This window comes from Tamandua tetradactyla, chromosome 3, assembly GCF_023851605.1.
Source record: "Tamandua tetradactyla isolate mTamTet1 chromosome 3, mTamTet1.pri, whole genome shotgun sequence".
Taxonomy (NCBI): domain Eukaryota; kingdom Metazoa; phylum Chordata; class Mammalia; order Pilosa; family Myrmecophagidae; genus Tamandua; species Tamandua tetradactyla.
Genome location: NC_135329.1, coordinates 193,627,255 through 193,654,541, shown reverse-complemented (window position 1 = coordinate 193,654,541; position 27,287 = coordinate 193,627,255). Strand labels below are relative to the sequence as shown.

At 42.2% G+C, this 27,287-nt stretch overlaps 2 protein-coding genes across 4 annotated transcripts in view; both read right to left on the bottom strand.

The window, feature by feature from the left end:
• Positions 1-1,326: 1,326 nt before the first annotated feature.
• Positions 1,327-8,850, bottom strand: CXCR2 (C-X-C motif chemokine receptor 2). Of its 2 annotated transcripts, none has more exons than XM_077152031.1 (4): positions 8,770-8,850; positions 8,144-8,230; positions 5,590-5,660; positions 1,327-2,989 (listed from the first exon to the last, which is right to left on the bottom strand). In XM_077152031.1, the coding sequence occupies exon 4, from the start codon at positions 2,962-2,964 to the stop codon at positions 1,885-1,887; it is 1,080 nt and encodes a 359-aa protein (XP_077008146.1). In that variant the 5' UTR covers positions 2,965-2,989; positions 5,590-5,660; positions 8,144-8,230; positions 8,770-8,850; the 3' UTR covers positions 1,327-1,884. The 2 variants fall into 2 exon arrangements, with proteins under 2 accessions (XP_077008146.1, XP_077008145.1); XM_077152030.1 differs by lacking the exon at positions 8,770-8,850 and adding an exon at positions 8,537-8,760.
• Positions 8,851-15,622: 6,772 nt separating this feature from the next.
• The window catches only part of RUFY4 (RUN and FYVE domain containing 4), an 80,103-nt gene continuing 68,438 nt past the window's right edge, over positions 15,623-27,287 (bottom strand). For both annotated transcript variants that reach the window (XM_077152028.1, XM_077152029.1), the window contains exon 12: positions 15,623-15,777. In XM_077152028.1, the coding sequence (XP_077008143.1) occupies positions 15,663-15,777 (115 nt within the window). In that variant the 3' untranslated portion in view covers positions 15,623-15,662. The remainder of the gene's footprint in view (positions 15,778-27,287) is intronic.

Here is a 27,287-nt window from a genome sequence, read left to right as displayed (position 1 = left end):
ATTTCTTCTCGCCTCTCTGGAGAGTCCTCTGTATAGCCATGACTGGAAAAATGATTTCCATAATTGAATGGTCAAATAGTTGTTATAATGAAGGGGACTGGAACTTGGTCAAAGTTTGGTAACTGTCAAGTTCAGTTCTTCTTGCCATCTTACTTCTTTAGCAGACCAGTCAGGACTAGAGCCCCTCCTGACAGTGACCTTCAAAGCAGGCCCTAGGAATGTGAGCTCTGCCAGGTTCTTTGTTTTGCTCATCACTATGTCCCAAACCCTCGATAAATATTGTTGAAGACATCGTTCAAATCCTTTGATTCTCTAGGTGACATAATATAAATCATTTCCCCGTTCTGCACTAGCCCTCTCTTGTCAAACTCTGAATGATGGGGGTGTGTGTTTTGGAAGTGGAGAGGAGAGAGTGAAGAGAGACTGAAAGTGGTAGTTGGTGGATGAACTCAGGAGAGGTCTTTCCTTATCCTACCTAATCCAGCTGATTTAACAAATATACTCAACTCTTCTGTGTCTTTTAAGTCCCATCTTTGACACTACTGATGTCTGTTTCACCCAAGAACATGAGAAATACTAGATGACTCCAGAACACATTTCCTTCCATGGTACAGGGTCAGCAACAAGAGGCTTGGGCTGGGGATGGGACTGGGGTAGGGGGCTGGAGGTGGAAAGGCTAGCTCTCCTCTCCATTCTAATTCTTCTCTCTATGAACTTCATAAATAGCAAAGGGATTTACTTATTGTTTATTAAAAAAAGCAACAACACCTCATTCCAGACCTCTGCTCACCCTTTCTCGACCTCTTTGTAGAAATTTGTATGTTTCTGGTTGCAAATAACAAAATAACCAACTACAAGTGTTTTCTAAAAAAGAAAAAACACATTTAATTATCTTAGTTAACGAGAAGGTATAGGTAGGCAGTTCCAGGATTGGTTTAGTGGCTCAAGTTCGCATTTTTTGACTCAGGTTTTTTAATGCTTTGGCTCCATCAGCCTAAGTGTCTAAAAAAAAAGCATAAGCACTTTTTGCCTCATTGTCACAAAGTGGCTGCCTTAGTTCAATATATTATATATATGATCATATTCAAAGTCAGGAAGCAGGGATGTGGCCAAGGTGGAAAAGAGCTCTCCATGTGTGCATTTCTTCTCACTCTTTTTAATCAGGATGACTTTCTAGAAGTCCCCTGATCCCAGCAGAGTTTCTTTTAAACAGTGTGCTAAAGCCAGCTTTTTACTGATCATGAAAGCAGATTATTATAATTTCAGGAATTTTGTGAGCTGGTTGCTAAACACAACCATCCTTGAAATTGGCTATAGCGGGAGCACTGGCAACATGAAAAGTAGCAAATGTTACAAATCAGGACATTTTCCATCCCCCCCCCCCCAAGAGCTGTCTACCAGCATGCATTATCTTTAGATCTTACTAATCAATATTGTGGCCACTTCTAGCATAAGGGGGTCTTAGAAAGTGAGTACTGTCATTTTCAGCCTCTCTCAAGGGAAACGGACTTTGCTAGCAAGGAAGGAAGGGAAAAGGAATGACCACTGGGAAGCAACAAATGGCCTTGGTCCTTAATGGTCCAAATGGTGGGTACCTCTTATAGTCACTTACAAGAACATCTTTAAGATGTCTCAGAAAACAGAGTACTGTGGGCCCAGTGGCAGAGTGGACAGACTTCTAGCAGTTGGAATGGTAACTGGTGTAAGGGGTGGGGCACTAAGGCGACTTTCTGAATAAGGAGATAGAGACCTGGTAAACACATAGCCTCAGCTCTTTCCTATAACCACAAGAAGGGGTTACCTGGACACAGGGGCATGGAACAATCAGTGGACATGAGGTTTGGATGGGAGGCTTGGAATGGGATGTGACAGGGGTAGAAGGTCTTAGAGGGTAGTAGAAGTGTTCCCTGAAGAAGAGCCAACAAATGAAGGCCTGCTTTCCTTGGCCAAGTACTCCTTGCTGATGAGGCCATGGATGGCCAGGATCTTGAGGAGTCCATGGCGAAACTTCTGGCCAATGAAGGCATAGATGATGGGGTTGAGGCAGCTATGGAAGAAGCCCAGAATCTCGGTGGCGTCCAGGGCCCGGTCGATGTCGTTGCGGCGCTCACAGGTCTCCTGGATCATGCGGGTCCTCATGAGGGTGTCTGCGACCAGGACCAGGTTGTAGGGCAGCCAACAGAGTAGGAAGACGAGCACCACAGCAAAGATGACCCGCATGGCCCGGTGCTTCTGCCCCATGTGGGCCTCAAACAGCGTGCGCAGGGTGAACCCGTAGCAGAACACCATGACCAGCAGCGGCAGGACGAAGCCGAAGGTCTGGGGCAGGATCCGCAGCAACATCCGCCAGTTTGCTGTGTTGTTACCCAGGATCTCATAGCAGACTGGGCTGGAAAGGGGAGGGTCATAGGCTTCACGGAAGAGGAAGACAGGCAGGGACAGGAGCAGAGACAGTCCCCAGATGCCCAGACATACAAACTTGACCAAGTGGCGCTTCTGGGTCAGTGTGCGGGTGGCGTGGACAATCGCCAGGTAGCGGTCCACGCTGATGCAGGCCAGCAGCAAGATGCCACTGTAGAAGTTGACTTCTTTCAGCAACGAGACCAGCTTACACAGGGGCGTGCCAAAAACCCAGCCCTTCACCTTGGAGGTGCCCCAGATGGGCAGTGTCAGGGCAAAGAGCAGGTCGGCAATAGCCAGGTTCAGCAGGTAGACATCTGTGACAGAGCGGCCAACCCGGTTGTATAGGATGACCACCATCACCAGGGAGTTTCCCAGCAGACTCAGCAGGAACACCAGGGCATAGATGACAGTCACAGCATACTTATTGAGTAACATGGTTTCTGGCCGGCATGGGGCAGAATCTGGTAGGAGAGCAGGCAGGCCAGTGCTGTAGCTGTAATTGCCAAAATATTCATTGAAGAGTTCTTCAGTCAAGGCATCATCCCAGTTAATTTCTTGCATTTTGGAGGTAGCTGTATATCCTGGCCTATAGAAGAGAGACGAGAGTTATTGCACAGTAAAGTTCCCATAGATTCTAGCCTATCCCCCGCCCAAGAGTATGGGATAGGATTATTTGCACTGGCTTGCATATTACATGGAAGTGACTTCCACTTCAAGTGTGTAAATATGATGATCTAAAGTTATGAGACAAATTGGATGATAAACAGCACATCTCACCAAAAAACCATAGTTCCTTTCAAAATTGGATGTTCTTACCCTTCCATCATCCTAAAACACTGTAGAAATGACCCTTGGATGATCTCTACAGAACATGTTGTTCTATCACCTCAGTGGTGCGCATTTGGCTCAACTGTCATGCAGTTGTCAATCTGGTTCATTAAGGGCAGAATGCAGTTGGGTTGTGTCCAGAGAAAAAGGTCAAGGTTTGACTATAAAACCAAGGGATGAATCACTAGGCCCAACTTTCAGAAGGTCATTTTAAAGTGTGTTCTGGAAAACAGCTTGAGTGATGGTGGCACAGAATTTCAGAATGTTTAAGAGAAGATCCTTTAGTAAGTCAATACAGCTCAGCCCAGGGTTTTTATATCAGGAAGGAGGACTGCTTGGGGAGTATTTGGTTTGGAAACTGTATTAAAAATGATAAGTAGGGGCGGGCCGCGGTGGCTCAGCGGGCAAGAGTGCTTGCCGGCCGTGCCGGAGGACCCCGGTTCGATTCCCGGCCCCAGCCCATGTAACAAACAAACAAAACAAAAACAAAATATAATAAAACAAGAAAATGTTTAAAAATGTTTCCCTTTCTTCCTCCCTTCCTTCCTTCTCTGTCTTTCCTTCCTTTCCTCCCTCTCTCTTTAAAAAAAAAAAAAAAAAAAAAAATGATAAGTAGTTCCCGGTGCTTGCCCATGCAAAAAAAAAAAAGAGAGCTAAGCAGATAGCTGACTGACTGATTTTCCAAGTAGGTAGGAACCTAATGGTTATTTTGAAAGCTCTGAGCTGCCACGCAGCGGTAAGTATACCTGAAAGAAGCCAGTAGCCCTGCAGGCAAGCCCGTGGTCAAGAGCAAATAGGTTCAGAGGCTTGGGGTTATGTCCAGTGAAGCCATGAGGTTGGGGAGGGGGGGTCCTCTCTAGGAGCATATGGTCAGAGATGCTCTAGGAGAAGGCCCACCCTGGACAGTGGATGCAGGGCACATTAGGTGCAGACAGGGTGTAGTGCCCCAAAGTGAGCATAGCCATTCATTTCTGAGCATTGACTGGGGCAAGGCAGGGTGGGGCCAGCTGTAGAAATTGCATTAGCAGGAAAAGCAGCAGCAGCAGAACATGTGCACAGGTGGCCCAGCAAGTCCTCATTCCGGAGAGTCCATTGCTCAACTATGCAGGGGCGGGCTTGGGACCCCACCCCCAAGCATGAGGGATATGGGCTGGAGATTCCAGAGGGAGGCCATGCCAGTCAGGAATAGAAGACTGAGAACTCAGAAAGGAGAACCAGGATAGGGCTGTGACCGCCAGCCATGGTGGGAGGGTGGGGAGTGGGGTGGGAAGTGATTTTTGGTTGTTTGTTTGCTTGTTTGTTTGTTTAGCAGTCTCCAGAGAGGATGATGGGTTGTTGGTTGCAGGGAGAAACCAAAGGCAGGGAAAGGACTTTTCTGAGTTCATCTGCTTTGGGCCAGGCAAGGACATGGTCCCTCTCATTTATTACAAACAGATATTATCAGCCCCCATTTACAGGTCTGAAGACTGAGACTCAGGGAGGTTCAGCAACCAGTCTGTGGTCCCAAGTGGAGCCAGGATTCCGACTAGGTGACAATGGTTCCACATATCACGTTATTTCATTGTGTAGCCTTGCTTCTTAAAAAGCCACACCTCCCTGTATGAAATATATTTGCAAGCTAAGTGGTTGAGATAGTTTTGTCAACTATTCATGGTTCACTCACATCCTCGAATGCCCTGTGCATTTCTTTCTCTGGCTATTCCCAGAATGAAAGTACCACCCTGGCAGCCTTGAACTGGCTGCCTCCTCCTGACCATTCAATCAAGTTCTCAGTACCAAGGAGGTACTGAGATTGAATGAAACTGCCAATCCCACAGTGACACAAAATAGTTGAGAAACTACACAGGTGGGATGAATTCTAATGTATTGCATGGAAATGCTATAGAACTGGACATTCACAAGATCTCATATATTTAAGACAAGCTCTTAACAATAAAAATGGGTTTTTTTGCATGATCATTTCAATATAAATCCAATGGTCTTTCTCCCATAATTATAATCCACAAATACTGGCATTTATCCCAGGGCAGGAGGATCAGCAGTGGCTGGCCCACTCTGCAGACCCAATCCTAGCCAAGGTGGGGAGAGTTGACTGGGGTCTGGGAAGCTACAGGGTCAGGGGAAGAGAGTTGGCAGTGAGTGGTCCTGAGTGGTTGTCAGAGTGGGGTATAATGAAGAAGGCAGAAGTTCTCCTTTCGGGGACAGGGAGACCTGACCAATGAGGATGGAGAGACTGAGGGGTTGGGGCACCCTCTGGGGTGGAGATCGATGCCTGGTATCAATATTGGCTGGGTGTCAAGGGGGATGGAGACCAGAGACACCCTGGGTGGTGGGAGAGGTGGGTGCTCTAGGACTTACCACGATGCTGGGCTTTCCTCCTGCACGGCACCTCCAGGAGGGCAGATGTGACGAATAAAAGGGTGGCAGTGCTGTGGAAACAGAGTGCAGGAAGTTAAGTGGTGGATTAGATTGCTCAAGTCAGGGGTGGAGCTCCTGAGGGTGTGGGAGACTTTTTATAACCCTGAATAATTAATTATCAGGTCAATTCTTTGATAGATAGTAATTTTATGGACATACAGCATTCATATTGGGTAGGGACCTTCAGGATTTTCCAGCCAGTCCTTCCATTACATAGATGGGGCAACTGAGGCCCAGCAAAGGACTTGGTTTGTCCAGGACTGCATAGTTTCTCTCATCTTTGACCTGATCTCAGCAGTTCTGGCCCCTTCACCTGACCTCTGACTCTTCACACTCCAGCTGCCTTGGGCTTCCCCGTGCTTATCATTCAGTAGCATCTGTTGCTTTCCCATCTCTTGAGGGACTTAACTCATTAAGAGAACAGAAATGTTACATAAGCTTCTGATAAGGCTGGTAGCTTTCCTCCTTAGCCCTAATGCCTTTATCTTCCATGCTGCCCCTGGGGAACCCTCAGTGCCTCCCTCCCAGATTTCTTTTTCATGCCTTATCACTTTGGAATCCTACTCCCAGGTGGGGGTCTTCATTCTTATCTTTCCTTGTCTTTCACTTTCCCAATCATCCGCCCTGACCACCTGCCCCTCTTAGGGCCTTGCTATTCTTTCATGGGATTGGGTTTGAGGACCAGTACTCTGCAGCAGCCACCATCCTTGGTGACTAGACCATCGAGTTTGGAAAGGAAGCCCTCTGGTAAAAGCTAAAATTCAACCCAAATCCAAACACATTTTAGAAAACAGTGTTGGGTGATAATTAAGATTATATTTTGCCACATCTGCTGTTGATCACAAATGAAAGGATACATTGGGTAGAGCATTGAATACGAACTCACAGCCCCTTCTACTGCCCTGCCCTGGCTAACAAGGCATCAACCCTCACAATTTCTCACCCTCTCTTGCTCAATGCATCCCAGAGCCCAGAGAGTCCTAAATGCCTTTGGCAAACTCACTAAAGTCTTCTACCTCCGCTCTCCCCTCCTCCCCGAGGAAAGGATTTTTGAGCCCAACTCTTTTGCCAACATTCATGTCAGTTAATTGACACCACTCTCTTTTCTAGGTGGGGAAACAATACACTGACTCCTGGCCAGTTGATAAAACCAGAAAAGGCTCACAACCCATAGAGAGAGGAAGTTAAGAACAGTGGTTAAGAACTTTGCTAACTGAGCAGCTATAACACAAGTTACTTACCCTTTCTGAGCCTCAGTTTACTCATCTATAAAATGGGGCCTATTCCAGAATCCAACTCATTGGGTTATGGAGAGAATAAAATGAAGGACTACCGGAAAAGCACTCAGGATGCACTTAAAGCACAATGTTAGCTTTCACTGCTGTGATTATTATTGTTAAAATAGTCAGTGAACAACATGATGCCTCTCTCATGGCATCCCCAATCAAAGGAAAGTAGTGAGTCTGCCTTTCTTTCCTCACATTATTTTTCCTTTCTTTCTTGCTGACTTTTGAGGCTAACTTTGATTGCTCTTATCTGGATAACAACAATCACATTAGCCATAATACTGAGTGCCTGGACAAGGTGCTTTTCAGAATTTGTATCATTGAAACCTTCAAAACAATTCCATGAAATAGGCCCTTTCTGGATGAGGAAACTTTAAGACTCAGGAGGTTAAGCAACTTACTGTGGTGACGCAGCTGAACTGGGTTTTAACCGTTTTCTCCCCTCCTAATCTTAAATTTTATATTCTGTCCACAGGAACAAGGGGCCCGGACCCCAGCCTCCATGCAGGTTCTTGAGTCCTGATAGGTACAGGCTTTGTCCCACATGGCCACATACAGTGGGTGCGGGAAGGGGAGCTGAGATTTGACATTTCCCCATCCACCTCTTGATTTTCATTAGGTTGATTTAATTTCCACTAGGGCCAACAAATGCATACGGATGGTGGTGTGAATCAGAAACTGGCTTTCAATCCTAGTTCTGCTGTTAATGGTCAGGGTGAACTTGGACAAGCCATTTCTTTTTGGACTTTAGTGTGCTGGCAGTGAAGAAACTGTTCTAGGTCTGGGCTGTCCAGTATGGGAGTCACTTGTGGCTAGTTTGATTTAAATGAATTCAAACAATATAATAAAAGTTCAAGACCTCAACCACACCGGTCACATTTTAAGTGCCCTGTAACCAGATGTGGCTATGGTTAACTTACTGTAATTACTACTTTAACCACTACTATTACTATTACTTCTACTGTTCTGTTAAATAGTCTCTGCTTCAAGTCTTATTCCCCCTTCGATATAGAGCAGATAGAGAAAACTTCCATTATTCCAGAAAGTTCTGTGGGACAGCACTATCTAGGTGAAGACAGCTGTCTTCAGCTCTAAGGTTCTACGGTCCACCCCCCCAGTCCCCAGGGGATGCAGAGGATGGGGCTGCAGTTTCCAAGTCTCTCCCATCAGAAATCTGTCCCAAGCAGTACAAAGACTCAACGTCTTACCTGCTGTAGCTGCTGCAGCTGCTGTAGCTCTAACTGAGGTTGCCGCTGATACCTCTGCTGTGACTCAGACTCTGGTAAAGACCAGGGCTGTTAGGAAAAAAGTGAAGCAGACTTTATAGGGAAACTTCTGACCCTGGGCTGCAAAGGGGGAAATCCAGGAGGCCCACCAGGAAAGGTGTTCCCACAGAGGAATAGTGAGGTCCGTCCTGGGTCTCTGACTCCAGTCAAGGCCCCGCCTGCTGATCCTGGGATGAGTGCTGGGGATGGCCACACCTCTCCCCTAAGGGCTCCTACAGGAACCTGCCCACCTTCTGCCTCTGAGCATTTTGACCCTGCATCTCCTCCTTCACAGGGAAGATGTAGGCAACCTTAGCCCTCTGGAAACTGATTTACCTTAATCTGCACACACAGTTTCTTCCTTCCTTCCAGTGTCAACAGGAAATGTCTCCCTCCATCTGTTTGCCGCGAACTCCTTCACTTGGCTCTGGGATCCATTACCTCTCAGCCTTGAAGATCCTGACTCCTGTCCACTTTGTCCCTTCACTGGTTCTTTCCTGTTAGCCCTGAACTTACTTATGTCTTCCTTGCCCTCCCTCTGTCCTAGGACCCCTTTAACTACTACTCACCAGTGTCTTCCTTTTCACTGGCAAATGTCTTGCTGAAGTAGTTAGCAGTTGCTGTCTTCACTTCCTCACCTTCTGCTTGCTTCTCAACCCACTGCAATCAGGCTTCTTCCCCCACCGTTCCTCTGAAACAGCTCTTGCCAAGATTTCTAATGATCTTCTGGTTGGTAAATCCAATAAACCCTTTTCCTAAATAAAAACTTTTTTAAAACTTTAAAAATGAAGCATTCACTGTGTAAAGCATACAAGCAATATGAAAATCATAGCGAGTAAAATCTGAAAGACCGTCTTTCACCCCCCAATATCTTTCCTTAGAGGTCTACAGCTTGACAGATACATTTTCCCAGACTTTTCCCCATGCATAAACAAACATTTTATTTTCTTTCCTTAATAAGAGTGAAGTTTTTCTAGTTACATTGCACTGTACTTTATTGGGGACCTACTCCACATCGGTGCCTGTAGATACAGCTTACTCTTTTCAATGGCTACATAGTATTCCATGGTCTGGATAATTACCTGAAAGATGAATATTTAGGTTATTGCTATGAGCATCCTTGGATGTAAGTCTTTGGAACTTGTACAAGTGTTTCGGTGGCTTAAGTATAATTTGGTTGGGCCATATTTATGCATGTTTAAAGTTTTGTTAAATCTTACTAAACTGAATTTCAAAAAGACTGTGCCAGTGTACTCTCCCACCTTCATTTTATAAAGGATCTGTTTCCCTGTATAATCGCTACTAATGTTGTATATGCTCAATTATGTTTTTTCAAATAGGTAGGAAATGATGTTCCTTGTTTAATTTTCTTGATTATTGATTGAGTGTCAAGAAGGAGTATCTTTTCTTATCTCTATTTGTATTTTTTTCTTATTTCCCCCTTTAACTGGATTGCCATTTGTCATCGATATGTAGGCACTCTTTATATAATTCGGGGATAAATTTTGAATATTTTTCAGTTGTGTTAAAATATTTTCCTCTAGGCTGCTGTATGCTTTGAAACGGCTACTTTTCAGTCTTATCTTCCCTGATAACTGTATCATTTCATTCCACTGATTCCATCTCTTATTTTCCCCTAACCAATCTTGGTCTTATTTGCTGCTTTATTTCTCAATCCATGCCTCAGATATTGGTGTTTCTCAGGGTTCTGCCTCGGTCCTCTTCTCTTCTGACTGGACCCTCTCTCCCTCGGTGAGCCCACCTGCCTTGATGGCTTCAGCGACCCCCTGATGTGCAGTGTCTCCCACACCCAGAGTTCACAGCAGCCTTCTTGCCTAAGCTCCAAGCTCTTACATGCAATTACTTCCTGAAATCCCCCTAAAGTCCTGCAGATGCTTCAAACTCAATATGTAGAAAACCATGACAAAGGTGAGTTTTCTCTGGAGTTTCCTTTCATTCTTTCCTTTGCCAGAGCTAGAAACACAGAACCTCCTAGCTCTGCCTCACTCTGCCTCTGCACAGAGGTATCTCCTTAATCTCTTTCTCCCTTCTTGTTTTGACTATAGATAAATTGTTTCTTCCCTAGGAGCTCTGGTCTCTTTCCTCATCTGATTTTTTTTTTTTTTAAATTAGAGAAGTTGTAGGTTTACAGAAAAATCATGCAGAAAATACAAAGTTCCCTGATACCCGCCCTCCCCCCCCAATACCAACACTTCGCTTTAGTTAACCTCTCTCTAGACTGTATTCTTGCTCTCTTCATGGAACAGTTCATTCTCTTTCACCTAATCTACTGTATGCAGTAGCCATGTAATAGTTGTGGGTTCTGTAACTGGGTTGCCTAGTTAGGATCCCAGCTATGCCACTTATTGCCTGTGGACTTGGACAAGTTATTTCATCTCACTGGGTCTCAGTTTGATCATTTGTAAAATGAGGATAATAAAAGCATCTACTGCACAGAGATGTTATCTAGCTTAAATGAGTTTATAAAGCACTTAGAACAGAATTGGCATTGTCAGCAGCAGCTGCCGTTGCTACTATAACTACTATTATTACTACTATTATGTCTACTATTTTCTTAAATGGTCTCTGTCTCAAGTTTTTTCCCCCTTTGATCCACCTTCTACTCTGCCGCCAAAGGGATGTTCCTAAAGTGTGAATTTGATCATGTTCTTCTCCTCTTAACCTTCAGAAGCCCCTGTTGTCCTGAGGTCAAGTCAAATTCCTGAAGTAAGCAACCTGCTGCCCCTCGGTATGACCCCTATTTACTTCTCCAGTCTCATCTCAGGCCCTGCTCCTGACCCTTAACTCCAGCTGCAGGGAACCACTTGCAGTTCCCCAAGAAGTTGTTCTGGTTCCCCTTCCTGGCCTTGCCAGGCATTTCCCCTTTCCTGGGAAAACCCTCCCCCACTTCTTGGTCTGGCCCACTCTCCTTTCTCCTTCCACAACCAGCTCAGTCTTCACCTCCATGCACTGCACCTCCGTGCGCTCTCTGTGCCCCTCCGCACTCCAGGTTTACCTCTCTAATGGCTTTACCCACTGGGTTTTTTTTTTTGGGGGGGGGGGCGGTGGTGCATGGTCTGGGAGTCAAATTCGGTTCTATCACACTGGAGGCGAGCATTCTACCACGAACCACTTGTGCACCCTACTCACAGGGTTTTGAAAGCGTCTGTTTGACTGCTTCTCCTCCCCATCCTGAGACTTTTTTTTTTTTGCATGGTCAGGCACTGGGAATCAGATCCAGGTCTCCGGCATGGCAGGTGAGAACTCTGCCTGCTGAGCAGAGTTCTCCCTGCTCAGATTCTTGAAAGCAGGGATTAAATTTATCTCTGTATCCCCAAACTAATCATAACGTCTGGCATATTACAGGTGCTTCAGACATTTTTGTTGGGCACTGAATGAACCAGCAAAATGTGGGAAACTGATGTTATACTAGGGGCATCTGAGTGACATCTGCTTTAGAGAAATAATTATGTTGCCTGAGTTTCCTGTGCACTCTCAGGCTATAAGCACAAATGAAGTCATCAATAACTCAAATTGCCCTGGGTAGACCCCACCTGCTCCTGCAGGGCTTCAGTTCCCTGAATGGTGCCCCTCAGGGCTTTGGGAAAATTTGTTGGTGGGTGTTTCCTACATGCTTCTTTTGGGCACCCTACTATTTGCTGTCACTAGGCATGTGCCCTGGAGTCACCACGGAGGAACTGGTTCCCTTGCTGTACCACAACTCTGAAGACGTCTATGGAGATGTTTGTGGTACCAGCTACTAAAGGGTCCCCTGAATCTTAGGAGCGTTTCCAATTTCTCTTTAGAGTTCCACTGCATCTAATGGGCTTGGTGGGCACTCTTTGAGTTTTAAGTTGGCCAGGGGCACTGCTGACCACAGCAGTGGCCTTCCACCCCCTACCCAATAAGGGGAGAAGGTTAAGCTCCCCCATTGCTGGCCCCTGACTCCTTTAGGATGATTTCTCTCCCAAGAGCATCCTGTCTCCTCTTTGAAAACAGGCTTCTGCTAGGCCTAGTCATCAGTTCATCAGTTAGATCTTGAACTCCATGATGAAACTCCTGCCAGAAGATGATTTCTTCAGCTATCATAAGAACTCTGCTCTAAAAGAATCTGGCATGTCTGACTTCAAGAAAGGAGCTGCTGTCCTTTGTGGCAGGGGCGATTCTACTGTCCTGATTGCTCTGGAAGCTCCAGCTCGGTCCTCCACTCCCTCTTGGTGACTTTGCTAGGGAGAAGTTCTCATCTACCCTCCAGGGCAACAGCTGCTGTTGTGAAACTCTTGCTCCATATAATGGCAGCGGGATGCAATTCTGGGAGGGGTCCTAACACCGAGAGGCTGTGGACTGGCAGTTTAGGTGGTGCAACTGATGGGTCGTCCAACCGATGCTGAGGCTGCGGGCAGTGCATGTGAAGCCAAGGGCGGAGGGGACACTGTGAACACCTGCTGGTGCCCTAAAGTCTGCCCTTGAGCATGGGTAGGGCAGCTAATTGCTTTGTCATGGAGTGGGGCCCACAGAACTTGCACATCTTCTGAAATAATGTTCTCAGAAGCACCACAATTGGGTGTCCAGTGTATTTATATCTAACTTGCATGTGGTGGCATATGACACCACAGAGCCATGTTAGTTCTCATAACTATCTTTTAAAACTCTAGCTGAGCAAGCACTGAGCAGAGAGTAACCTAGACTCAGCGCCTCCCTCCAGCTCTCAACTTGAGACCAACAAGTCATGGTAGTGTTTGGAAGAGAAAGACAGAGGCATAAGCCTTCTCTCTCCTGCCCATCAGATACGGATATCTTGGGGACCATGTATAGCATTCACATGCTGCTGGTGGGAGGGTAAAAGTTAAAACTTTTTGTGGGTGGGCCATGGTGGCTCAGCAGGCAGAGTTCTTTCTTGCCTGCCATGCAGGAGACATGGGTTCGATTTCCAGTGCCTGCCCATGCAAAAAAAAAAAAGTTACAACCTTTTTGGAAAATAGTTTGGCAGCTTGTTTTTTTCCTTGTTTCTTTTTAATTATTTATTTTTTATTGATACATATTATATATTCACATACCATGTAATCATCCAAAGTGTACAATCAATGGTTCACAACATCATCATATAGCTGCACATTTAACATCATAATCGGCTTTATTTTTTGTGTGCGTGAAAAATAACATATATACAAAAAAGCAATAAATTTCAAAGCACATTGCTACAATTAGTTGTAGAACAGATTTCAGAGTTTGGTGTGGGTTACAATTCCACAATTTTAGGTTTTTACTTCTAGCTGCTCTAAGATACTGGAAACTAAAAGAAATATCAATATAATGATTCAGCAATCATACTCATTTGTTATCTTACCTTCTCTGTATAACTCCACCATCCCCTTAGATCTTTCTCCCACTCTTCAGGGTTATTTGGGCTACGCCCATTTTAACTTTTTCATGTTGGAAGGGGCTGTCAAAAATATGGGGTAGGGGATGGAACTATTTGAAGTTCTGGAGAAGCTGGCCCCTTTACATTTCAGGAATTACCTGGTCCAGGGACCCATCTGGAGGTTGTAGGTTTCTGGAAAGTTATCCTAGTGCATGGAACCTTTGTAGAATCTTATGTATTGCCTTAGGTGCTCTTTAGGATTGGCTGGGATGGTTTTGCTTGTGGTTTGGCAAGTGATAGGTAGCAATGTCTAACTGAAGCATGTAAGAGTGACCTCCAGAGTAGTCTCTTGATTCTATTTGAACTCTCTCAGCCAAGGATACCTTTTTTGTTACATTGCTTTTCCCCCTTTTGGTCAGGATGGTATTGTCAATCCCACAGTGCTGGGGCCGGATTCATCCCTGGTAGTCCTCTCCCACGGCGCCAGGGAGACTTTTACCCCTGGATGTCATGTCCCACGTAGAGGGGAGGGCAATGCTTTCATTTGCAGAATTGGTAGTTTGGCAGTTTCTTAAAAGTTAAACATTCACCTGCCAAATGTCCCCAGCAGGGACAAATCTCAAAATAATTATAGAGTGAAAGAAGACATCAAAAAACAGTACCTACTGTATGAATTAGTTTATATAAAATTATAGAAAATGCAAACTAATCCTTAGTGGTAGACAGCAGATCAACGGTTGCCTGGGGATAGGAGGAGGGGGAGTAAGGTGGGATTAGAAAGGGCACAAGGAGACTTTGGGGTGCTAGATGTCTCTTATACTGAATATGGAGATGGCTTCACACGTGTTCATAAAAGTCAAAGTTCAACAGGTTGTACAATTAATGTGAAGTTTATCATATGTCAGAGGTTCTCCAACAAAGCTGTTAAAAACAAACAGAAACAGGGTGGTGCAACAGTGGCTCAGTGGCAGAATTCTTGCCTGCTGTGCTGGAGACCCGGGTTCGATTCCCAGAGCCTGCCCGTGCAAAAACAAAAGCAAATAATCTCCAAAGAAGATTCCAGGCAGGAAGTTACTTTAGTGCCCAAGACCATGGAGACTACGCTTCTTGTGACTCATGAAGGGAGGCCCCAAGGCAGGGGAGATAGGGGACAGAAGAGAAATGTTGGGACCCTGGGGACTTACTCGCGGTCATGGATTTGCTGAGCGTGAAGGGACTTTAAAGATCAAGGAACCCGACTCCCTAATTTTAGAGAAGGCGTCCTGAAGATTGGAACTTTCCTGACTTCCAGTCCAGTGCTCCTCTACCCCATCCCATTCCACGGACTTGTCCACACAAGGGCTGTCTGCCTTCGACCCCACTTCCAGAAGGTAGGACGGGACAGTCCAGAGGCCTGGGAGGGCGAAGGGAAAGGAGCAAGTCGGGTGGGGAGGGTGGGGGCTGCTGGGGATGGTCATGGTCAGGTGACCTGGGCCCCCTCTCTCTGGGCGCAGGGTGGGCAGCAGCGGCCTCTCCTCCTGTAGTCCGCAGAGCAGCTGTGGCAGACGAGGCATCCACAGAGCCTGGGGAGCAGAGGCAGGAAAACTGGGGAAGCTGGTGGGTAGATGTGGGGTGTCGGAGAGGTTGAGCATCTCCAAGTGCCACCCATCTGAGTGACCCTGGGTTGTCTCTTTTCCTGATTCCCCAGCCCCTCCAGAATCCTCTCACTCCAAATGGCCGTTTCTCCTGGTGGTTCGCTTTTCTCTCTCCTGCTGCTTGTCCCACAATTGTGTTTGCCGAGGAAGGTGAGGGGACGCATGTCCTCTATACAGGGACTCTCGTCCCAGAGAAGCCCATGAATCTGTCTACTCTTTGAAGGGCATCCACAAGCCCACCTTCCAAGATCTGATTCCTTGTCTGACCCCTTTCCACTGTTTTGTTCCTGTTTCTGTTTAGCTGGAGACCCACTGGACGTCAGATGGGATAAAATGAGTGACCACCTTTAAGAAGCTTTTTGTAAACGCCCAGTTCCTGTGTCCCTCCCTTCCCTAAGGCAGGGAAGAGGGCTGTGGGATGGGGGAAACTGGGTGGTCCCAAAGGAAGGATTCTTGCCCATCCCACTTACCTGCAAGGATACCGCCGAGAGAGTCGGTGGAAGATCTTGTTACAGCTGACACAACACCCAGGGGCCACAGAAGAGAGAAACTGGACCTTCTGCCACAGGTTGTCCTTCTCTCTGATGTGGGGATGGAGGTGGAGAGAGACACACACAGAGACAGAGAGAGACAGAAAGACAGGAATATGGAAATGGATCCAGATTAAGGGACACAGAGAGAAAGAAAGACAGAAACAAAAAGGAAGAGAGAGAAACACAAAGAGGATGACAGTGAGTCACACACATACACAGAGACACAGAGGGAAAGAAGTAGAGAGGTACCGAAAGAGTCACGTTCACTCAGAGATAGAAGTCAGAGAGTTGGAGTGAATGACAGAGAGACAGAGAAGTAGATAGGGAGATAAATGTAGAGGGAGAGAGGAAGACGGAGACAAAGACAAGAGAGGAGACATTGGGACAGAGACAGACAGAGAGGAATGAAGAGACAGACCATGAGAGACAAACGCACCTAGTGGTGGCTTAATGTCTAGGATTTTGAGAAGACAGATAGTGACACCAAGCTCCTTCTCACCCAACATGACTATGACCCGTTATTTCAGAACTTGTTCACATCCCACCCCCCTCCAAGGAGGGCTCCCTGATCAGAGAAGGTCTTGGGGTCTCTTGCTCCACACTTCCATAACACTAATGCTTATTACCTTTTATTTGACATTTTGTAAAAACTGCTTTGTACTTAAGCATGTTGATGTCCACGCAAAACTATCTTCACCGTTACTCTTAAGATTGCTTAGGAATAGGGGTTAAGTTTGTTGTAAAATTTTATCAAAATAATATATGCACATGGTTTAAAAACTGAACAGTACAGGAGGGCTTATATCCAAAGATGGTGAACACCCTTTTCACGTTTCCCATTCTCAGTGGTAAATTACTTCTTACATATTTTTAGTTTTTTCTTCATGGTATTACTTCCATATCTAAGTAATATGCTTATATACTTCCTTCTTGATTTATCAGTAGAGAATATTTTCTATAGATTTCCTTCCCTTGGTATTGGAGGATATAGTTCATTTATTGCTATCCTCCCGACCACATCCTCCTCCTTCCCAGTGTAGTTGTACTTTTTCCTCTGTTGTAATTTTACAGGATACATTGATATGCAATTATGTAATTTTACATGATATACTTACAAACTTATTTCTTGTTCTGTAAACTGTAGACAGCATATTTTGACTCTCATTCTGTGATTTGATGACAGCATCCCATCCCTTCAGCTCCCACCTTCTCCTACCTCCTTATTTGTCATCTATACTTGCAGTATTCAGTACGGTAGCCAGTAGCCACATGGGGCTATGTAAATTTAAATTAATTAAAAGAAACACTTCAGTTCCTTAGTAGCACCAGTCATACTTCCAGTATCAATGCCTACATGCAACTAGTAACTGCTATACTGGACAAGCCAAATATAGAACTTTTCCATCTTCACAGAAAATTCCATTGGATTCTTATTCTCTATTTTGTGTTGTTGAAGTTACTAATTACATTCTATTTTATAATCCTCTTCTGTGCTTTGTCTTTGGGTTGATTCTTACATAGAAAAAAATAAATAAATAGTATTTACATTATTAGATTAGCATATATATATATATATATATATATATATACATACATATATGTTACCTGCAGAACTAAGATGTGTTCAGTGATCACATTTCCCTTCCTGAAAAGCTTTTGTTTTTCTGTTAATTTTTTTTTTCTCTCTGCATTCCTTGCCTTTAACATAGCCTATTTATTTCCTTCCAAAGTCTTCATCATATAAGATATTTATTGATTTCTTTCTTTTTTTTTGCTTTGGCTATTCGGGGCCCATTATCTTTCCATAAAAATTTAATGATTGGCTTTTCCATTTTAGCAAAGAAAGTTGTTGGAATTTTGATTGGGATTACATTGAATCTGTAAACCACTTTGGGTGAAGTTGACATCTTCACACTATTTAGTCTTCCAAACCATGAACATGGAACGTCCCTCCATTTGTTTAGGTCTGCTCTGATTTCATTTAGCAATGTTTTGCAGTTTCCTGTGTACAAGTCTTTTACATCCTTGCTTAAATTTATTTCTATATATTTGATTCTTTTAGTTGCTATTGTAAATGACTTTGATTTCTTCTTGAGATTCTTTATACTAGTATGTAGAAACACTACTGACTTATTTTTTTATATTTTTATTCACAAAACATAACAACATACAAACATAAACATTCTTAACATATGAACATTCCATTCTTGGTATATAATCAGTGACTCACAGTATCACCACACAGTTGTATATTCATCACCATGATCACTTCTTAGAACACTTGCATCTATTGATTTCTGTTCTCCCCAGAAACCTTCTTCCTGGACCCTGGATACTTCCACTACAGTCTGGGCTGGCTGATTCCTGGATCTGCTGCCCACTTGTTTTCTTAGGAATTCCTTTTTCTTCTCTCTGAGACCGGAGTTACTATTCCCTAAGCTTGACATCTTCTTTCTTGGCTTACTTCCTTATTTTTCTGGAGTACATTCTTAACTAACTTCCTAAGAATGGTTGTGTGGGAGGTAGATTTTCTTGAGACTTGTCTGTCTGAAAATATCTTTATCACTTCCACTTGATCTATAGTTTGACTGGACCTGGAATTCTAGGACAAAGGTCAGTTTTTCTTAGAACTTGATAAGTATTATCCATTGACTCCTGACATTTGCTGGGTTCTCTTCCCTTTATAGGTGAGTTGTCCTTTCCTCTAGATAATTTAAGGAAATTCTCCAAGTCTCTCTTTTTTTTTATTTTTGAAATTACACAATAATTTATTTAGGTGTAGATCTTTTTATTATCATTATTTTATTGTGCTAGTCACTTAGCGAAAACTTTAAATCTGAAGATATGTTCATAAGAGCTGAGAAATTCTCTAATATTTTTATTTGATAACTTGCTTTCTTTTATACTCTCCTCTTTTGGAACTCCTGTCAGTTGGAGAGTCTATTGGAACTCCTGAATTGATTTTTTGTATTTTTTATTATTTCTCTCATTTGTGCTTTTTATTCTACTTTTTGAGAGACTGCCTCATCTTTCTCTTCCAATATTTCTAGTGAATTGTAAACATTCAGTGATCATATTTTGAATTTCCAAGAACTGTTTTACCTGCTGACAGTTGCTTTTCATGGCATCTTGTTTCAAGAGGACCAACTTGTCTTTAATCTCACAATCTTTTGGGGAATATTAGATTTTTAAAAAATTTATTTTTGTCTTTTAGATGATAATTATTTCTCCTTGGATATTTTTTTGTTTTCCTATTTATCTTTATCTTTCCCTTTATGATCTAGACTCTTCTCCAATGTCTAAGGATCCTTGGTTGTCATTTCATGAATAAGAAAGAGGCATTTGACACTTTTAAGTCATCATTCCCATTCTAACAGCAAGAAAAAAGCTGAATAACAACAACAAAAAGCTGAAAAACAACTCTTCTTAGATCTATTAGAGAATTGAGGTCAAACAAAGGAAAGAATTGCAAGGCTCAGACCTCATTTAAGAAAAACTCTCTACAAAACACAAAGACAGTAGAGAGATAAAGTAAAGGCACCAGAGGAAGTTTTAGCCTCTGACTTCTACTGCTTTAGCAAGCAATATGCACAGCCTAATTCTCTGTGAGAGAAAATAAAACTTCACACTAAAGGTCTATTTACCTCAGTTCCTTTTACCGTATATCATGTCTGGCTTATTGTAAAAAATTACAAGGCATACTAAAGGGCAGAAACATAGTCTCAAGAAACACAGCAAGCATCAGAACCAGACTCAGATAGAGATGATGGAGTTATTAGACTGGGAGTTTATAATAACTATGATTAACATGCTAGAGCTCTACTGGAAAAAGTGGACAATAAGCAAGAAAAGGTAGGTAATGTGAGCAGAAAGTCAGAAACTCTAAGAAAGAATCAATAGTAAAACTTGAAACAAAAACATAATACAAACGAAGAATGTCTTTGATGGGCTTATCAGTAGACTAGGCACAGTCAAGGGAAGAATCAGTGAACTTGAAGATATGGCACTAGAAATTTCCAAAATGGAAACGTAAAAAGAAAAAAAGAATGAGAAAGATAGAACAGAATATCCAAGAATTGTGGGACAGTTATAAAAGGTATAATATACCCATATTGGTAGTATCAGAAAGAGAAGAAAGAAAGAAAGAAATAGAAGAAATATTTGAAGTAATAATGGCTGAAATTTTTCTAAAATTAATGACAGACACCAAACCACAGGTCCAAGAATTTCTGAGAACCCAAAACAGGACAAATACCAAGAAAAAAAAAAAGAAAAAAAACCACAAACTATTCCTAGGCATATTATATTCAAGCTGCAGAAGATCAGAAAAAGAGAAAATCTTGAAAGAAGTCAGAATGAAAAAGTCTTACCTAGTAAAACAAGGATAAGAATTTCATTGGAATTCACTTCAGAAACTATGCAAACATGAGGAGAGTGGAGTGAAATAGTTAATGTGTTGAAAGAAAAAAACACCAACTTAAAATTCTGAATCAAGTGAGACAATCTTTTTTCTGGGGGTCAGTGATTATAAGGGGAAATTTTAGGGTGTGTATATATATTACTAAAATAAAACAAAAACAGAGAGAGAGAATAACAATTAAATACAATACATGATTGTAACATAACAATGTTTTTGCATTTTCCAATATCCTCCAACTCTTCCAACTTTGTCAGCAATTATGCACATTCCTGCACGGACTCGCTTAGTTAGCTCTGTGCTTTCTTTATCTTTCCCCATGGTTAACTCCATGGGAATTTGCACCCAGAAATACAAACATTAAGAAACAGTTAACCTTGTTAGCAACAAAATTGCACTCTCTTGGCTCTGTGCCTTCTTTGTCTATGTCCACTATAAAACCCTGTTTTCCCCCCTGATCAATGTGGATTGCTTTCACATGGAGCTTTGAATAGACCACCCTCAGAGCAACCAGACTCATTTCCTGTATATTAGTCCCCTAATAAAAATCATGTCTCAATCAGTGCCTAGCATTTTCTTTAGTCTCCCAGCTGGACAGGCTCCTGCAAGCTGGAACAACTGGAGAGCCAGCCAGGAGATAAAGAAGCCCCAGCTACTGACAATACGAGTATGGGGAAGGGAGACTCCTTGGGAGGAAACCCAAGTGGGGGCTGCAATATCTATGTGGGGAAAGGTGGCTACCCTCATAGATGAATGGGAACTGCAGAGGGAGTACAGAAATGCTTATAATTCCATGACTGGACAAATAGCCCTCCTGCAACAGGCTGCAGGACTGTTATGATCTGTGGGAGTCATTGCAGAGTGACCTGTTTCTTTTATGGGAGGTTTGGACACTTGCTTGGCATTTCAGTCAGTTGGCTGTTGTTGTGTGTGGTACAGCCAGCTACAGGAGACTGTCTCAAAGAAGACAGAGAAATCTGCAAGTTGAAGGAAGAGTTGCAGTTAGAAATAAATAGACTGACTTCCACCTCTGCTTTAGTAACAGGACTTTCAGAGCAATTATATAAAAGAAATGATGATATAAAAGTGCTGGCCCGTCAGTTTTTAAAATTAGGAGGCTGGTAAAAAAAAAAAAAAAAGGCCCAGCCAAAGGTTAGAGCTATGTTATCTACAAAGGTTTGGAGTCCAAAAACCCGGAGTCCCTAGGAGGACAAGAAATAACTGATACAATGAAAGAATTGTCAGAACTGGTACAAAGGACTTCTAACAACCCTGTTTGGCCAATAAATGAAACTATGTTTATGAAGGAATACTCTGCCAGATAATTAATTAAATTGAGAAACCTTTTCCTCCAGTAACAAAAGAGCAAATGCTTTAGCCTATGTCTGCCTAATATGTCTCACAGCTGTTGAGGAAGCTGCTTTATGATTACAAAAAGAAAGGGTGGGGATAAAGGAGCAGTGACAGGGTGGCAAATGGTAAAAGCATTAAAAATCCTCTCAAGTACTCTTTGATAACAGTTATACAAGATTGTGAAGCTTGTTCTTGGCTTCACCCTTGTTCGGTGCCCCTAAGGATTTAACCAAACTGCAAAGACAAAATGCCTACATGTGCCATTAATTTTTATTAAAGATTGTACATTACTGCTTCAAAAAATGCATTGACTAAAGGGTTTTAAGTATTTAGCATTATTCTGACAAGTTTGATTTTAATGGTAATTGTATTATGAGATGTTTGCTTGAAGACAGTTTCCAAAATTATTTTGGTACCTTAAGTATGAAGGATATAAAGGATGCATTTTTTATTAAAAGGTAAAAGAGGGTAGATTTTTTCCTAAGATAAAATGATACAGTTGTTGCAGAATGAGGAAAATTTGGGACAAAACCTGAATAGATGTAATAAGCTGCAGCAAGTTCACAGAAAAGGAAATTATGGTCAAAGTTGAGTACAATCTAACGAGTCTATCTATAAAACTTTTTAGTCTTAGTATTAAATAATATATTGATACAAACTACAATTAAGTTTTCTCTCTATTAAAGTAACAAAGTATCCTTAAACTATTGGTCTGTTTTTAGTAAAAAGTTATATAAGTTTTCCTGAATAATCAGTGCAAAATGCAAAAAGTCTATGTTCTATCAGAATAACTTCTTGTACTTAAATTTATCATGTCGTTAGTTGTTTAAGAATATCAAGTCCTCTCACTTTTAAAAGAGCTGGATTTTTCTTTTGGCTTTAGTTAAATAAAAAAACAAATATTGTTTCAAACCTGACAACTTTTAACATTTTACTTTCTCTGTTCAAGCTCCAAAGGATATCTTTTTATTCCAAACAGTCGCAAAGGATTTTTCTCTCATCTTGAAAGAAAATGAAGTGGTAAAAATAGTTAAGTTTATTTGATATGTTCTAAGTTGCATAAAACAAGTGTTTATACAATGTTATAGAAATTAAAAGGATTTTCTAACCTTCTGTTACTGATTTTCAAAATATTAGACAACAATAGAATGCTGCTGGCTATGATTTTAGTTATTTTAAAGATGTTATTTGTCACAAAAACATCCCAATTTCCTTGTCAACTACATTGTTTTACTCTGATACTTCTCAAAAAGTGCTTACAATCAGCTAGCTACCAGTCAGATATTCATCTTGCAACTGTTTGGAATAAAAAGGTATCTTTTTGGAGCTTGACCCAGAGAAAGCAAAATGTTAAAAGTCATCAGGTTTGAAACAATATTTGTTTTTTTATTTAACTTCAACTAAAGATACTTTTTTAAAAAAGCAAGGCAAATATATGAATTATATTCTACCTGTTAACTGACATAAGCCTAGCAAAAATATATAAATAAATTGGACCTCTATTTTAACTAAAGTGCTTACACGTTTAAACCAGGTCCTAGTGCCGTGTATGATGTCTCCCCATTTGTGTTATTAGCACAGCCAGTTTCTATGGCCTCCACAACTATAAAAGTATCAGCCACACCTTCTGGTCTTGACCCAGAAGTGGATGGAAACACCTTACTACCATGGACACCTGTGGCTCTGCCTGCTGGAAAAGACTCCATCCCTTGGTTCTTCAGTGGACACTGCCTGCAGACTGGCTCTGCTGCATAGAGCCAGGGTGTGCTATGAGACAGGCTCATGGAACCCTGGAGCCCAGCTTTCTATTCTCGAGAGGACCAACCATGCTGCAATATAAAAAATGCATCAGAGATATATCCACCAGGGAAATAATGGCCAACGCGATGTGGTTATTAACCTAAATAAGAGGTGGCGAACTGCTGTACTCTGTAACCGGGACTAAAGGCTGCCCCTCTGGAAGGGCAGTATGTGCAGTATAGTAAGCCTGGCACCTGCCAAGTGGTGGCCAATGTTCTGAGGTCAATGAGAGTGAACTCCACAGTAATTTTACTCATAGGAGAAAACCTTACCATCTGTGTACCCATTAAACATCTATGTTTGAGCCTTAGGCTTCTTTCCTGCTTCATCTAAGTTCATCGTCTTCCTTGATTAAGCCACAGCCACAGCAGCATTCCACAACCAGACTGACTGCTGTGTATGCAATAAGTTGCCATCATCTGGCGCCACAGGCTCCTGTGACTGTCACGCCCACCGAGGGAACAATGTGAGACCCAATGCTAATGTAACAGGACACCCGCTGGCAGCAAATTTGAAAAATTTCTTCTCTTTCTCTTCATCATCAAAGACTTGACCTTCCTAAACTGAGTCTTATCCCTATATTTATTCTCTAGTCCAGGAGCAAGTCAAGAAGTCCCTGCATGCACTTTGGTTTTCAGTGTTTGATGGATTAGGAAGGCTTACTGCTAAAACTATAACTATGGACAAAGTGGCTCCAATTTGCAAGGAGCATGATGAAGGATATAAAAATATGAGGTGGCTACCTGCTGAACTTTTAATACAACCACTCATTTGCACAATGTTAGCCATTTTCAATGGCAAAATGTGAGGAGCAAAAGTGGAGCCTCCCCCCCGTCCCCCAAGGGGTGCTCTGGACCTGAGGACAAAAAGGCTAGTCCTACCTGCCTTATAACTGGATTGAACGATGTACATGGGGGCAATGCCATATGTCTGCTACCATTTATGACACTTTACCACACAAATCCAGTAACTGGGAAATGATAAAAATTAAATATGGAATAAAGTGAACCTCATGGTAGTTTTATTCTTTAGCTATATTTGTTCCAGGTGGTGCTGTAATAGTAACTAAGAAACATGTAGCTTCTCTAACCAACCACACTGCACACCCACTTAATAAATAAAAATTAGCTATATTTTTATGAAATGATGAAACTACACAATTTAGAAAAGTAGTCTTGCAAAATAGTATGGCTTTAAATATGCTCATTGCCACTCAAGGTGGTACTGTGCCATGACTGACACTGCTTGCTGTTCATATAAACAGACAAATGCCACCAATGCCTTAGCACACTTACAAAGATCTATAAACCATATCCGAAAGTTAGGGTTTGCAGTGAATGGAGGTGGCTGCAAATGATGGTGTATACATATGATTGAATATGGTGCAGCTACAAAAAGGAATGAAGCTGTGAGGTATGCAACATAGTGAATGAAACAGTGGGACATTTGGTGAGGCAAAATAAGTCAGAAACAAAAGAACAAATATTGTAAGTTCTCACTTAGAAAATGCTTATAAGAAAACAGGGGCCTAGATTGTAAGCTCTTACACAATCATATTTAGTCCAGAGTGTTAATTGTTATTTCTAGATTTTGAGAGACTGTTTTATTTATGTATAATCTGGTATTTAGAGATAGGAATGAAGCCAATTAGGGATTCATAAGGTAATTCAGAATACAGGGGTAAGGAAGACATTGTCTGTATATTAGAACCTCATCTACTCTTTGACACCAAAGGAAGACAGGTTTATTTTGTCCAGAACCTAAATTTTCTGTAGCACATAATTAACTCAACCTGTCTGGATAGATGGATAGATCATTTAAACAAACCAAACACAGGGAGCCCAGAATAAGAACGAGTGCCTTTAATCTTTTATATCTTAATGTAATGTCTGGATACATCCCAGAGTATATTAAGCAGATAATCAAAAAGTATTAGCAAAGTCCTTTGAAGGATGGGAGAAAAAACGCGAAAGTATTAAACTTTACCACCAGGGAATGCCCTGATACTGTGTCAAACTTTAGGGACACCCACATCAACATGCCAAGCCTTTGAGCTTGAGGCTTGCTCTGGTGAAGCTTATGTACGTAGCAAAGAAGCTTAGCCTACCTACAGTTATGTCTAAGAGTTACTTCCGGAGGACCTCTTTTGTTGCTCAGATGTGGCCTCTCTCTAAGCACAACTCTGTAAGTGAAACAATTGCCCTCCCCGTACATGGGACATGACATCCAGGGGTGAAAATCTCCTTGGTGCCATGGGAGATGACTCTCAGGTTAAGCCTGGCTCAGTGGGATCAGCAATACCATCCTGAACAAAATGGGGAAAAGAAGTGTAACAAATAAAGTATCAATGGCTGAGAGAGTTCAAATAGAGTCGAGAGGCTACTCTAGAGGTCATTCTTATGCATGCTTCAATTAGACACTGCTACTTAGCATAACTTGCCAAACCCCAACCAAAACCATTCCTGCCAATCCTAAAGAACACCTAAGGCAATATATAAGATTCTATAAAGGTTCCACACACAAGGGTAACTTTCCAGAAACCTACAACCTCCAGATGGGTCCCTGGATTAGGTAAGTCTTGTAATGCAGAGGGGCCAGCCTCTCCAGAACATCAACTAGCTCCATCCCCCTATTCCATATTATCCACAGCCCCTTCCAACATGAAAAAGTTAGAATGGGCATAGCCCAAATACCCCTAAAGAGTGGGAGAAAGATCAAAGGTGATGGTGGAGTTATACAGAGAAGGTAGGGTTTACTAAATGAGTATGATTGTTGAATCATTATACTGACATATCTTTTAGTCTCCAGTATCTTAGAGATAGACGTAAAAACCTAAAATTGTGGAATTGTAAACTATACCAGTTTAGAATTAGTTCTACAACTAATTATTGTGATGTGGCTTTGAAATTTACTGCTTTTTTGTATACATGTTATTTTTCACCAAAAAGGAAAAAAAGTCAATTGTATTTTTAAATGGTGATTTAGATTATATGATTTATATATAAATAAGTCTGTTAATTTAAAATACCTCCACTTTTGATTTTTTTTTTTTTTAACATGGGCAGGCACTGAGAATCGAACCCGGGTCTCCAGCATGGCAGGTGAGAATTCTGCTACTGAACTACTGTCGCACTGCACAAAAATACCACTTGTAAAGGCAAAAAACAAAACAAAACGTAAGGCTTGTAGATTCATTTTTCTCTTGGCTCACTTACCTACTCTTTTATTTTTTTGCTTTACCTACTCTTGAATTAGAGTTATACCCTTCTTGTTAGCACACTGGCAGTATTAATTATTTGTTTATTTTGTTGCTATTTATATTGTAGTTATAGCTTCATTTCTAAACATTTCAGGCCGTAAACTTTAACCTCCCCTTCCCACACTCAGAGACTTATGGGGAAGAGGTGGCAAAAAGATTGTACGAGTTGTGGGACAGGTTGTATTGTAACATAACAGTGTTTTTGCATTTTCCAATATCCTCCAACTCTCTCAACTTTATCAGCAATTACGCACATTCCTGCACGTATTCTCTCAGTTTCTGTACCTTCCTTATCTTTCCCCAAGGTTAACGCCATAGGAAGTTGTGCCTAAAGAGACAACAAACATTAAGAAATAATTGACTTTGTTAGCAATATGTCCATGCACTCTCTTGGCTCTCTGCCTTCTTTGTTTATGCCCACTATAAACCTGCTTCCCCCTCTCATCAATGTGAATTGCTTTCACATGGAGCTGTGAATCGACCGACTTCAGAGCAACTAAACTCAGCTTTCATATGTAAGACCCCAAATAAAATTCGTGTCTCAATCAGTGTCTTTCAGCTGGACAGGCTCCTGCAAGCCAAAATGATTCTACACCAGAACTCATAATGGAGGGGAAAAGACCTTAAAGGACATTATTGGGACATACGAAAAAACTGGAATATAGACTTTAAGCTTTATATCAATGTTAAATTGCTTAAACTTGATAACTGTATTTAAGGTGATTGCGT

Coding starts and splice junctions, on each gene's coding strand:
- CXCR2 (XM_077152031.1), bottom strand. CDS start 2,964: ATGCAAGAAATTAACTGGGATGATGCCTTGACTGAAGAACTCTTCAAT.